Here is a 14283-nt window from a genome sequence, read left to right on the forward strand (position 1 = left end):
AGATTATTTAAAATGTACGGTTATCTATAGATTGGGTGTGATTTGTTATCTTATATTTATAGCCCCATTGGGGGCTTTTTTTTTATAAAAAATAAATATTAAACGTCCCGCAATCTTTTTTATTTATATGTATATTTCACTAGAATAAATAAAAATAAGAAACTTTCCCAGAAATAGACCTTTAAAAAGCTTTATAACGACACTCATTTAAAGCAATAAGTAATTAAATACTGGGGAAATCAGAGCTAAATTCCATAAAAATCTTAACGCTGTCGTGACCAAAAAAAATGTTCTACCTAATACTGCAAATTTTGGGGCACGATTTTAAACGTGCTCCGTCAATCAAAGTTAATGGTTTTAATTAAATTTGATTATTATGTTAGTTTGTGTTGTATAAAATGTGAGTTTAGGAATTATATTATAAACAATCTTTATAACATAAAAATTATAATTTATTAGTTTTATTACAGCTTTAATAGGTGACTTCTCTTTATCCTTGATTTTATTTGCACACGTATTTAAACATTGATAAAAAAATTATTTTTATTACCTGTGTAAATAATGCAATTTTGATAAGAAACATAGTTCCTTGTTTAAAAAAAATTGTATTATTTTGCACACGTATTTAAACATTAAAAAAATTATTTTTATTACCTGTGTAGATAATGAAATTTTGATAAGAAAGATAGTTCCTTGTTTAAAAAAAATTTATTGTTTTAAACATTCTACGAAGCTTTGACGATCGTCCTGTGATTGTTCTACCCTTAGAAGGGTCTTTCATGATATATTTTTTTTAACTTCTCTCTTTTTATTTGGTATCTTTCCCTAATCGGTTCATTACCATATCGCAAATAATTGATAAATGACTTGCGAATAAAAACCGGTTCCGTGACAAAGTGAATTTCATCAATAGAAAGTTGTAGAACGATGACGTATTCGTGGGCGGGAGGCACTTATTGGTAAACATCATGAGTGAGCTATAACTTAGGTAAATATTTATATTCAGGCGTTCGGTTTTCAGAACAGAAATTGCACGATAATTTCTGATGCAATGCTGCCAATCTATTTCTTTCCAAAAGGATGTCGCCGGTTTACCCCGACTCCAATTTTAAAGTTTCGTGTTTCCGGCGAAGCTGAAACTATAGAATTTGCCACGCTTATGAAAAGCTTGACTTAGATTTCGTCATCCTAAAAGATGGGAAGGCCCTTGCCCTTTAGGAGTTGTTCTCTCCCTTTCTCTCTCTTTGTCTTATTCATCTCTCGCTTGCTCTTCTTATATTCAGCGCATCCTTGTCGTTGTCCTTTGCGCCTTCTGATTTGGGTTTCTCTTCCTCTCTTTTCGCTCTTTAAATTAGTTTTGATATCAACTATTGCCGGCTGTAGCGCTGTCTTCCTCTCATTTAAAACAGTAATGTTTTTTTAGCGTGAAAAACCTTCTTTATTAAATCATATATTATTATAAATTAATTAAGCTTAATTGTTAAAAACAATTGGTAATACCTTGAAATGGGGTATAGAGGAAGCGTTCTTAACTCGATATAATATTTGATCTTAATTATTGACAATTGTCAAACCTTTTTCAAGATATTTAAACATAAATATTTATTTTACCAAATATAAAACAGATATGAAACAACAAAAAATAATATTATACTTTTACATAAGAAATATCGATCTATATTTAAGGCTGGCAGTGCAGGTCTCCAAAAAGTAAGCTACACAAACAAATCGGCATAAAAACGAATAAATAATAAAATAAATGAGTAAAATATATAAATTTACTCAGTTTCAATATTAGCAAACATGGTATTACAAAAATTAGTTCTTAAAAATATTTCTCATACCATATACTCACAACAATTTCAGTAAAATAGCTATATTGGCACAGCTATTCGGAGTCGGCTGTGTTTTTGGCGCGCTCTCACAACGGAAACGCTACTCTCGCTTAGTATTTAAACAGCCGACTGGCAAACGCTCTTGACAGTTGCTCTTTGGTTTTCGCGTAGTCCACTCGGTTTTCGTGGGAGGTACCTCCGATTTTTGGTAGCCAGCAGCGCTACGGTTGAACTGTTGGCATTATTGAAACGATTATTCGGCCAAAAACACCTAATTGAGGCGACCGAGCGACCGGGAGAAGTGTTTGATTTACGCGGCATTTCGTGTACCGTCAGCACTCTAAAAAAGGAAGAATAAAAGTAAGCTATAGAATGCGTGTACGAAAACCAGAAATTCGAAATTGTACAGTCGGCGAGAAGGGAGAGACACGAAAAGAGACCGACGTGAAGCACATGGCAGAAACAGAAAAATTGGGTTTGTCTGAAAATAGCAGAGGCAGAGTGCAACTGTCACACTCATGTGTTATGTATTCGAAAAATATTCAAATAGAAGCCACGAAATAATATATAACTAATTGACATTGTCAAAAAGTGTAGTGTAGGTAAGAACGCCAAAACCACAAAAAAAGAAGCGGCTTTAACGAATCAAAAATATCCGCAGTGACAATTATAACCACAATTAACGCGGAAACCTTTTGCACAAAGCCAACAATTTCGACAGTCAAAAAGAAACGTCTTATTATTTTTTTTTGGTTGGACACGCGTGCAATGAGACGTCTACGTCGACATGCCCACGTTGCACCTGTCCCGTTGTTTTGCATTCCGGCTATGTACATTTTCCACCAATTACATTTTCGGGCCTTTTTTGAAGAATTTTTTTTTCTAAGCATGAATGGAATATTAGCATTTTCTGGAGTGCCCGCGCTTTCCACTGCAGTTTAAGTTGTTTGCGTATGCGATAGTTCAATGGCTGCGAATAGGTTTCCACATTTGACTTGCTGATGTTCCACGTTTCTCGCTAAATTGCAATACGTAATTTAGCTGTAATTGAGCACTTAGCCAAGGGAAAGTTCCCCCAATGCCAGCGGACCAAAAAGTGGTGGAAAGGCACAAAAAAAAGGCATTACTATCAAACCTATCTGCACACGTCAATGCAATTACCTCACCCACGCGGTCTAGTGCACTCGCCCACTTTTAGACCGATCCAAACCGACTCATCAAGGACATGGCCAAACGGAATTCAGGCCAAAATAGGATGGGTGCACAGGAAAAAATATAAACCTATCTGATATTATAGGATCTATGTTTGTTCCTTTATTGCCTTTAACTAAAATTTGTTTAACAATTCATATTCAAAAAATATAATTAAATCAAGTCATTGGAAAATGGATCCATAGTAACCATAATTTGTAGTTTGTATGTAATAACTCTTTAATATTGTTTTTTACCAATATGTACCAATCCCTTATCAATTATAATTTTTTTTCTGTGTCTCATGACTTTTTCCACTAGGTGTGTGTTCTGAGCCATATCTTTACGATATAACCATTTACCTATTTCCCCGCGCATTTTGTAGTTGTGTTATTGATTTTGGTGCTATTGTCGCTGTTGGTAATTAACATAACAGAAATTTACAAGCAAAAGTCAAAGACGCAGTAAAACTGTGACGTCAGAGACTGGAGTCCAACTAAAAACAGTGGGTGAAAACCAACAAGAGAAACGGAAAGGAGGTTAAGACAGGAAAAGTGGGAGAGAGTGTGGGCGCAACTGTTGATTGCGTAGGCGGCCTTCGAGACCTTTGGCATATGTATTAAAAGAACAAATCTTTTTGACTTATTCATTTTCGAATTTGAATTTTAAATTTGGCTGACAATTTTAACAAATGATTTTACATTAGAGCTGTAAATTATTAATGGGCTCTGACTTGCCAAATAAAAATAAAACTTAACGGAATATTTAAGAAATAAATATTAATACACCAAAATATTTTCGTTATTTTAACTTTCTTAAATAATATGAATCTCCATAAAACCAAATGTCTAGTAATAATTTAAATTGAATTAAGTTTTTTTAGCCTTAAAGTTTTTTAAATAATACTTTGGATACTTTGAAAACATTTGTTATGCTATTTCTCAACATGAGAGATTTTCTTAGTCTTTACTTTTAAAAAAATTAGTTCAAGGTTCTTTCCAACCAAAGTTCAAAGTTCTTTTCGACTTTTTATTGTTTGATGTAAGGGCATTTAGGTCTAGGTCTTTGCCCCATTCCTATCCTGCCATGTTGTTTACTGTTTTTCTGTTGTCCATCTTTTGCCGTCAATCGCCTCCGCTCGTTTGTCCACATTTGCCATTTGCGCAATTTGCCACCAGACATAACACTTGACCGCCTTCCCTGCCTCAACTGAACGGACAGAAATTGATTTATTTTTAGACGCAACTAATTTCCGTAACACCTGAGAAGGTCGTATCTTTATCAAGTTGCCATTTTTTCCCCAAATCGATTGGACCATCGAACGGCAGTCACATACGGCACTTCGATAAACACTTTCTAATAAAAAGTACCGCTCTAAAAACAGAAAACAATTACCAAAAAAAACCATAAAAACCATATTCATATAGCCACCACACCACATTATCTAAAACGATAATGTGACCTTTGTGGCGGCGTGCGTGGCTTGTTATCAGAATTGGCATTATGCAACGGCCACATGCAAACTCTCCAATTGCTGTTAATTATTTTAAACACCTCCAAATTGCACTTGCTTTCCCAAGCTCCTGTAGATAACACGAAATGGAAGAACAGAAGGTTACGACAGACGGGCTTTTTTGACTTGTGTCGTTGATAAGAAGACTTTGTAGAAACTCATTGGAAGCTCTATTTGATCAGCAGTTTCTCATTGAAATGACACGGGTTTATTGTTCATATGCATATGGAGATTGTAACCCCTTTCTAATGACGTAAATGTCAGACAGATAGTAATCTTTGAGCTCATTAAAACAAACGTCGGAAAACAGCTGCCTAAATATTTTTCAGATTTAAGAACATATATTATGAGGATCTATATAATGACCTAGACAACTGTATTAAAAATGTACAAACACAGATACTTAAATTATAAGGAACAATTAGGAACGTCTGACCTAGAGAAAAAATGTGGGTAATACCACTCCTCTTCAATTATATTTCTTGTCTTTTTATCAGTCTATTTCGTATACGTGTTGAATGTCATACCATTGCTAACTTCCAAGAATCATATTCTACTATCTCTGAAAAAAAAACAACCACAAAAAATAAATGAACTCGCAATTTATTTAAACATGAGTCCCCAAAACAAACATGCATACGTAACGCTCCAAAGGGGGGATATCATATACTTTTTTGTTGACCACCAGATAAGGAGAGTCAACTTTCTCATTCCAAAAACTCATGCGGCAAATGCATTACACGAGTACAAAAAACCTCTTATATTTTGGCTGATGAAATGTTAGAAAAGCTTTGCAGCACTAATATGATGAACTTGAGGCTAAATATAAACAGACGTTCCCAAGAATGAGAGTATCGTGTTGTTCTTACGCAGAACGCATTCGGATGTCGGGGGGAAAAGGAAAGGGAAGTGACGGCATTATCGGTATGATTACACATATCCACAACGTTTTTCTGATTTCCCAGTTTTATGAGTAAGGCCTACCGATATCTAGCTAATGGGGCGATAAATATACGAATTTGTCAAAAAGTCTAAACTACTTTTGAAGGTTCGTTTAAAATGCCATTATGTCAGGTCTGAGTGGCTCTAAAAATAAATCCACAGCAACAAAGTCGAAACACGTGGTTTCGTTTAAGGCTAAGGGGCTCGACCGGGTGGGTTTTGGCATACAATCGCTCTTAACGATATGGGGATGCTGCTGAATAACAGAGAATTTGAGAGCCTAAGAGAAAACCAGACAGTTAATGAAACTACAAAGAGTTTTAATAAATGCCAGATGTGGTTGCAGCAATACTATTTTCTCGCAATTCACACGCTCGCATGCCATTAATAAGATTCTTTGTTTTTATTTAGCATGACTTACAAATAATTCGGCATTACTTTCCTTAGTTGCGGATTCTCTAAATATTTCACATTGCTGAGACTTTCATATTCAAGGTTTTAATTTGATTTATAGTGATATGTCACGTTTGGCAGGCAGATGATAATTGGCTAAGATTAAATATAGAAAAGTGTTCAAAAACACTATTGTTTCTTAAAGACATGCATCTCAGCAGATTGAGAACATATGTTTTTCAATGCAGATACATTGTAACATTTGTGAAACAAATAAGCGTATTAATTAGACCTGCTAAGGTGAATCTGATAAGTGAGCAATAGCACAGTGAAATATTATTTCAATTTTATATCATGTGACAGTTACCTATTGATAGGGTAAATATTCGGGGCAACAAACTTTTAAGCGTGTAAAAGTAAAAGAAAAAGTAAAATAACACCCACATCTAAGATATTTCAATTGAAATGATGCAATCGAGTTCATTTTCGGCAATTCCCGGTGCCCCGTAATTGCTCCCAATGTCGGATCGGTTTGTATATGTTTAGGTTCGATTTTAGCCGTGTCATGCTTTTGCTCACGCAACCGAAATAAATGTTAATGTCGAGACGAGTTCGTATATATCTTTCGTTAAATCGGACTAACTAGTCCGCACTGGTTTTGGGGGAGCAAATAGTGAAAACTATGCATGCGATAAGAGCAAACATTTGGCATGACCAATGCTCACTAAAAATATAGAAGCAGTAAAAAGAACTAAAACAAAATACTACTAAATGTGTGCCAACTTTTTTTTTTGGTCTTCACTGGGTGAAGGTTTTTTGTATTTCTGTGTTGCCAAAATATTGTGTGTACCGCAGGTATTGCGTTCTCGCAAAATTAATTTCATTCATTGAGAGATAATGCTGGTCGATGTTGTGATCCTATATCTTATCGGGGTATTAAGTGCCATGTGTGTGATTTTGGGCTGTGACGCTTCGGTTAGATAACGTAATATATGAACCGATTTCATTACCTTTCGATGGTTGTAAATGGCTGTAAAAGTCAAAACAGCTTCGTTTGGCCCCCAAGTGGGTGCTCTTCAAAGGGCTTATCTCGCATTCCACAAACACTTGGGCAAAGGTCAGGCCAAGTCAAGTGGGAGGTCATTCAACCTGGTTGCGAAATCTGTCAAATAAGCGGCGAAACATGGCCAAAACAAACGACCAAAACCCAAAGACATCTGAAACTGTCTACGCAGCGTCTGAGAGCTGGAAATTGATATGCAAAAATGGAAAAGAGAGAAAACAAATGTATGCACATAAATATATCATATCTGTCATTTAGCTTAAGACGCAAAATAACCCCCAAGCCGGGCCTCGATTTGAGTTCTTAAAAATGCCCAACACCCTAGAAAAATCGGTACAAGTGAAACTCATTTGGGGGCCAGTGCAAAGTTCAAAAACTCAACCACTCAGCACATATTTGAAATATTTACTGTGTGAAATATGGCACATGTGACTGGGATTTACGGATTAATAATAGAATGGGGACACAAAAGCCGAAACGCAAAAGGAAAAACCAATTAAACGAAATATGTCATCGAGAACACAATACTTGCGACGTACAAGGGACTAAAAATAAAACTCATTAGAGCAGGTTTAAATGAACGAAATTATGTTCAATTGCTTCCCTGAAAAATTTTACATACAAATGGTCGAAAATACTTTCACATTTTTATAAGAATTTATTTCCATAAATTAAAGGCAACCGTCTCAAATTGAAAGTGAGTCGCACAAAACAATTAACGGGCAATTGAACTTTTGCATATTTGAATTTTCAGCCAGAAATCGCAGACAATTAAATCAAATCAAGAGATGTTCGTTTACTCAATAAATGGGATTCTATTAGTTTGGGTCTGGAAATATCCAGTTCGAATATTAAAGTGTCTGGGCGCCACAATCTCAATTAAAATTCAATATTAAATCAATAAAGAAAAGCTTGTTCTACACAGAAAAAAAAATTGATCTTAAATGGTGATCAAGTGGCTATTAATTCACTTTAAAGTCAGCGTGATCTTTTGATGTTTGACGGAATAAAAATGATACACAATATGGTTAGGAAATATAGAATTTCTCAATGAAACTACACACAATACAAAACTAACTAATAACTAATATTCTTTTTTCTCTTTTCATTGCAGTTTTTAAACTGAGGAAAAGAAACAGCGGCTTTCAAAATGGTTAACATTGTGGTGAGCATTTCTTAGAACCTCAATTGAGCAATTACCTTTATTAATTGTTGGAATTCTTTTGGACCTTTTAGGACAGCGGCTCCAAACATGCGCCCCAGGAAATGGAGCAATTCCTGCCCGGCGAAGGAAAAGTCATGTGAGTATCGTCTGGTTGGTCACTGTGCTAAAAATATGTCGCCTAAATTGCTGGTGTGGCATGTTTGCCAATTAAGTCTACGAGTAGATTAGTGTCTCTATGTCGCTAATTGGCCTTTGATGTGGCGACGGCTAAATTGATACTAGAAATGCTTTTTAAGACATTTAAGACAGGCGGCACCACGACTCGAGCACCACAGATTGATTGCAATTATCAATTATCTTTCAATATGAATGGGGGATTCTTATACAGATTTGTTAAAATATTCGTTTTAAGTCCGAGGGCAGACTTGATAACCGGGCTAGGTCCCCCAGATAAATAACTATATAATCAACCAGTCTCTTGCCTTCTAATAAGCACAAATCACGTAAGCTTCTGTCGAGGTGAGGTGCACTTACTATAAATTTTGCCGTAAAACGCAATAGAAATAAATCAAAGCCAAATCCACTTACGTACATTTTAGCGCTTTTGTTAATCAATATTGTAGTATACCTCTCAAGTTCAAGGTACTGTCTGGTTTTCAAAATATTTATGCATCCATCTGCCTACGTTTGACAAATATCGATTTTGCTGATCTGCCTTCAGATGCAAATATTATTGTTAAGGGAAATAAACAAGAAAATGAAATGCGAACACAGTTCGTACGAACGTGGAAGGCGTAAAATAAATTAGCAAGTGTAATGACAATATCAGCGGACACACGTGTTGGCTTTTCTCATTTTCAGATAATGACTTTCAATGCTTCTAAAAATTAAACTTGCCAAAGTTCTTATAGCATTAGACTGGAATATACAATATTAGAAGATTTTATTTTGCTCTTGTCATTCAATAAGTTATTTTGATGACGCTGCAATACTTATAGATTGAATCAATGAACTATAGCTGATAACCTCAGTTTTGTTCTTGAACTGATAGGAATTTTTGTGATGGAAAAATAATCGCTATTTTTATATATTTGAAATTTAAATGAATATGTATATTCTGGGTGCCAATATTCCCGGAAATTTAAGTGGGAAAGGGGTTTTAAATATCAGCAATCATCAGTAGCTGCGTAGTTTAGTATCCGTGTTCTAAAAACCCGCTGTCATTCGAATGATTTACGTCCGGCACTTTTTATAATAAGTGCTTTAAAGATAGTCATTAATTTAGCTGGCACTATTAAAGATTTCAGCTTCCTAAAGCTATCAATACAAATTTTAAATGTTTCTTTATTTGAAGTATTTGTAATAAATAATACATATAAAAAAATGTAATTGGGAAATCATATGAATTCCCTTACATCATTTCTATGAAAAAAATTAGTAAAAGATGAGTTTAGCTTAATCAAAATTTATCAAACCACTACACATAGTCCATTCATAGCCAGAAATTTAATGAAAATAAAAGATTTAACTTTTCTATGTAAAGTCGTTAAAGCGTGATTAAACACATTTGTTAATTTTTGGAAGCCATTATCTTTACCTTTTCGGACACGAATCTAGTAGTCATCAACTAAAAAATGTAGCTTTGGTATATATTTTTTTACTATAACCTCAGATTCTTGGTAGCAAAGCATAACTTAAGGAGCTTTTGAAAACTGGGCTCGCGAAATTTTTGCAGCATAAAGACAGGCTGATTTTTGCAGCTGTCGTGTGCAGATTTCTTTTATGGCTGATGCAACTGAATCGGCAATTCGAGTCAGGCACTCTGGAATGGATCGGAATCCATAGATTCCGTCAATTGGCCAGGCCAGGCCAATCAGAAACGGCCTGACCAAATTCGGCCGGTAAATGCCTGCCACTGCAGCAGCAGTTTTTTCTTTTTGTTTTTTTCTCGCGATCGACATTAAGTTACAAGTGTAGTATTTTGAGCCGACGCGTCGCCCGACAAGTGTAATTGCAGATGCAGCAATTCTGTGGCAGGGGAATTTCACTGTCAGCATATAAGAAAGAGCTGCAGTTCCGTGGCGAGTTTCAGTTTTACACAGACGATCGGACCGAGCAACATGACAATGGGCGACTTAGAACCCACCAATGTGGAGTTAAGGTGGCCATCTATATGGGGGCCTAACCTACCGAGAAATTCTCTTACTTATGGTTTACCTCAATTTAATCTTTCAGGTACAAAATCCAACCCCGCAAGTCGGATAACGAGCAGGCCTTGGCTGGAAATGACTTCGATCCGTTTGCCCTGCGAGACAACGAGCATCCCACAACGTAAGTATAGTTTATTTTTAACTTTTCGAAAAATAAATTATACAATTTATTTTCCCCTAGTGATGGTGAAACTCTCACGCATTTGCTTAAGGCATCTTTGGGCACTGGCATCCTGGGAATGCCGGTGGCTTTCATGTACTCCGGTCTCGTCATGGGAATCTTTGCCACCATCTTCACCGCCTTCATTTGCACGCACTGCAGTTACATTCTGGTAAGTTATAGCAAGAAAATCCAACTCCCAGCAATACTAGGATCGTAAAAAAATGCAAATTCATAAAATTTTCTGCTAAAACTAAAATGTATTTTATTATTATGGAATTTTCAAATTAAAATCCGAACCAATGATGTTATACAATGCCACTTTATAAAAATTTGCTGCTTTATTTATAAGCATTAACTAGGAGAATTAAAACAAATACCAAAATGTTATATAGTAAAATTTTATTAAATTTCTAAGCATATGTTTTGGACATTTTTTAATTTTTTAATCCTTAAATCTATAGATTTTCAAAAAGTTAAGCTTTTACGTTTTCTGACTTAAGGAATGATATTAGCATTTCTTAATGAAAAACTCTATAGAGAGGAAAGTTTGAGCTTATAGTTTTTCATTACACTCCAAATTTTCCTATATTTATTTGCATGAAAATTAAGTCCACCATCTTGTTATTATTAAATATCAGAACTCTATTGCGAGCAACTAATCTAATAAGTTATTTATCTTTCTTTTCGACAGGTCAAATGCGGTCACAAGCTGTATTACAGAACACGTCGCACCAAGATGACCTTTGCCGAGATCGCTGAGGCTGCCTTCCAGAAGGGACCGAAATGGGGCCGTGGGTTCGCACCGGTGGCCAAGTTCTCCATCCTGTTTGGTCTGTTTCTGACCTACTTTGGCACCTGCTCGGTGTACACGGTGATCGTGGCCACAAACTTTGAGCAGTTAATAAATCACTGGACGGGAAGCGAGATCAGGCTGCGCATGCTCATTTGCGTATTGCTGGTGCCCCTGATCCTGATCGCCTGGGTGCCGAATCTCAAGTACCTGGCGCCCGTCTCGATGGTGGCCAACGTGTTTATGGCCCTGGGACTGGGCATTACCTTTTACTACCTGGTTCAGGACTTGCCATCAGTTGAAGAACGCCAGCTTGTGACTTGGGGTACACTGCCGAAATTCTTCTCGATCACAATTTTCGCGATGGAGGCCATTGGTGTGGTTATGCCGCTGGAGAACAACATGAAGACGCCGAAAAGCTTCCTCGGAATCTGCGGAGTGCTCAGCCAGGGCATGTCCGGCGTGACTCTCATCTACATGCTATTGGGATTCCTCGGCTATCTGCGCTACGGTAATGATACCGGGGAGAGCATAACCTTGAATCTGCCCACCACGGAATGGCCCGCCCAGGCGGTAAAGGTACTCATTTCCCTGGCCGTGTATTGCACATTTGGACAGCAGTTCTTTGTGTGCCTGGAGATCGTGTGGGATGGGATCAAGGATAAATGCACAAAGCGTCCGCTTATGGTCAACTATGTGCTGCGCACAGTGATGGTGACTGCCGCCGTTTTTTTGGCCGTGGCTGTTCATACAATTGCCCCATTCATGGGTCTCATCGGTGCCTTCTGCTTCTCCATCCTGGGATTGATATTCCCGGTGGTTATTGAGCTAATTGTGCATTGGGAGACTGGTTTCGGTAAATACAACTGGATCCTCTAAAAGAACATCGTCATCACCTTGTGCGGTATTGGAGCCTTGATCTTTGGCTCCCTGGCGGCCATAAACCAAATTGTGGAGACCTATAGTTCAGAAGCGTCTAAAACCCAGAAAAATTAGGGAGAAATTACAGAAAAACACAGCTAAGGCGAGCTAGGAGAGGCTCCGCTTCCTAGAAATCATCTAACTATTGTTAGATGTAAAACTGCGCCCACATCTTGTACATTTTGTCTGTTGCTTAGTGTGTCTGTTTTGAGAACCGATAAGGGATTTACTAAGCGAGTGCCTACTATATTTAGCACACTCTTGAGCACCACTATGCCGTTTTAGCACGTTTTAGTACACTTGCATTATATAAAGTAGAGAGTAAGCTAGTTGATGGCCGCTTAAAATACTTTTAGAACAGACCTAAATGATTCAAGCGGCATTCAAACTGGAACTGTACTAAGTGCACTTCATACGTTTCGTATTGATTTTAGTACGATTTAGTACAGAGCTAAAAAAAAATTATGTAGCACCCGGAAAAACTAGCTGCACTCCCCTATCCACCTCTCTGTTCTAAAAGAGTATTACTAAAAGCAAAAAAACCAAATTGAAATCTTCTTCTCATACCTTTTTCCCCACTTTTACTTTGTTCCGTAGCAAATGATTTGCCCACATTATTTAACTTTTTAGCATGTTAAGTTAGTAAGCGTAAAATGGATTGTGAAGATGATTGCAATCAAATCAGTTCCAAATATGATGAGCTAAAATTACTCAAAGAATACCATTTTTATACGAAATCTAGCCGAGTAATAAGTTGAATTGAATTGCCCAGATATTCATTATATGTAAACATATTTTTTTGTTGCATACATATTTTTGTATTTTAATTATAGCTATAAAGAAAAAATACTTAGCAAAACTATAAAGTAAATAAAACAAGAAACACAAGCTGAATCATTATACCCTTGCAGAGGGTATTATAATTTTGGTCAAAAGTGTGCAACGCAGTGAAGGAGACATCTCCGACCCTATAAAGTATATATATTCTTGATCAGGATCACCTCCTGAGTTGATATAGCCATGTCCGTCTGTCCGTCTGTCCGTCTGTCCGTCTGTCCGTCTGTCCGTCTGTCCGTCTGTCCGTCTGTCTGTCCGTCTGTCTGTTTCTACGCGAACTAGTCTCTCAGTTTTAAAGATATCGAATTGAAACTTTGCACACACCCTTCTTTCCTTTGCACGCAGTATATAAGTCGGAACGGCCGGGATCGGCCGACTATATCCTATAGCTGCCATATAACTGATTGATCGGAAATGCCATAACTCTGCTGTTTGTTAGGTTAGGAAGTTGGGACTTTCTATGGGTTTTATATTTGGCCAATCAATCCGACGTACCAAATTTCATAAGGATCGGCCGACTATATCTTATAGCTGCCATATAACTGATTGATCGGAAATGCCATAACTTTGGTGTTTGTAAAGTTAGGAAGTTGGGATTTTCTATGGGTTTTATATTTGGCCAATCAATCAGACGTACCAAATTTCATAAGGATCGGCCGACTATATCTTATAGCTGCCATATAACTGATTGATCGGAAATGCCATAACTTTGGTGTTTGTTAAGTTAGGAAGTTGGGATTTTTTATGAGTATTAAGAATGCATTATGAATGATTTTGGAGAATATAATTTGCAGAATATTCTGCAAGGGTATTTCAACTTCGGCTCCGCCCGAAGTTAGCTTTCCTTTCTTGTTTTATTTTGCATTTATAATTCTGTGCAGACAACGAAGCAGATTTATTTGTAAAATGAAGAAAAGGTTTACCGCAGACTTATCTGTCAACTGTACATATGTATATTGATATGAACACAACGAGTTCTAAGTATATCTGCCCAGAAAAGTATTTAGAGTTGTCCATATTACATATTCAGAAGAACAAAGATTGATATGAATGTTTTCTTTTTGAAAAATGTTTAAATTGTAAACAAAACAAAGATATAAATATACACAAAAAATAAAATATGAGAATGTCAACCGAGAGAAAGAACTTGTACTTATTTACCATCCTTGTAAATTGTAGACCTACCAATTTATTTTTTACGTAACCCTGAACTTTTCTTGCCATTTTTGCCCTGCGGGTTCAAAACGCGTGGCACTTGCT

At 36.6% G+C, this 14283-nt stretch overlaps 1 protein-coding gene across 2 annotated transcripts; it reads left to right on the top strand.

Moving 5' to 3' along the window:
* Positions 1-1971: 1971 nt before the first annotated feature.
* On the top strand, positions 1972-13072 carry LOC108052321 (proton-coupled amino acid transporter-like protein pathetic). 2 transcript variants are annotated; one of them, XM_044457851.1, is made up of 6 exons: positions 1972-2195; positions 8052-8102; positions 8174-8238; positions 10338-10433; positions 10494-10644; positions 11167-13072. In XM_044457851.1, the coding sequence occupies exons 2-6, from the start codon at positions 8088-8090 to the stop codon at positions 12142-12144; spliced, it is 1305 nt and encodes a 434-aa protein (XP_044313786.1). In that variant the 5' UTR covers positions 1972-2195; positions 8052-8087; the 3' UTR covers positions 12145-13072. The 2 variants fall into 2 exon arrangements, with proteins under 2 accessions (XP_044313786.1, XP_044313787.1); XM_044457852.1 differs by lacking the exons at positions 1972-2195; positions 8052-8102; positions 8174-8238 and adding an exon at positions 10208-10263.
* The last annotated feature ends 1211 nt before the right edge of the window (positions 13073-14283 follow it).

Source organism: Drosophila rhopaloa, unplaced genomic scaffold (genome assembly GCF_018152115.1).
Source record: "Drosophila rhopaloa isolate 14029-0021.01 unplaced genomic scaffold, ASM1815211v1 contig_163, whole genome shotgun sequence".
NCBI lineage: Eukaryota > Metazoa > Arthropoda > Insecta > Diptera > Drosophilidae > Drosophila > Drosophila rhopaloa.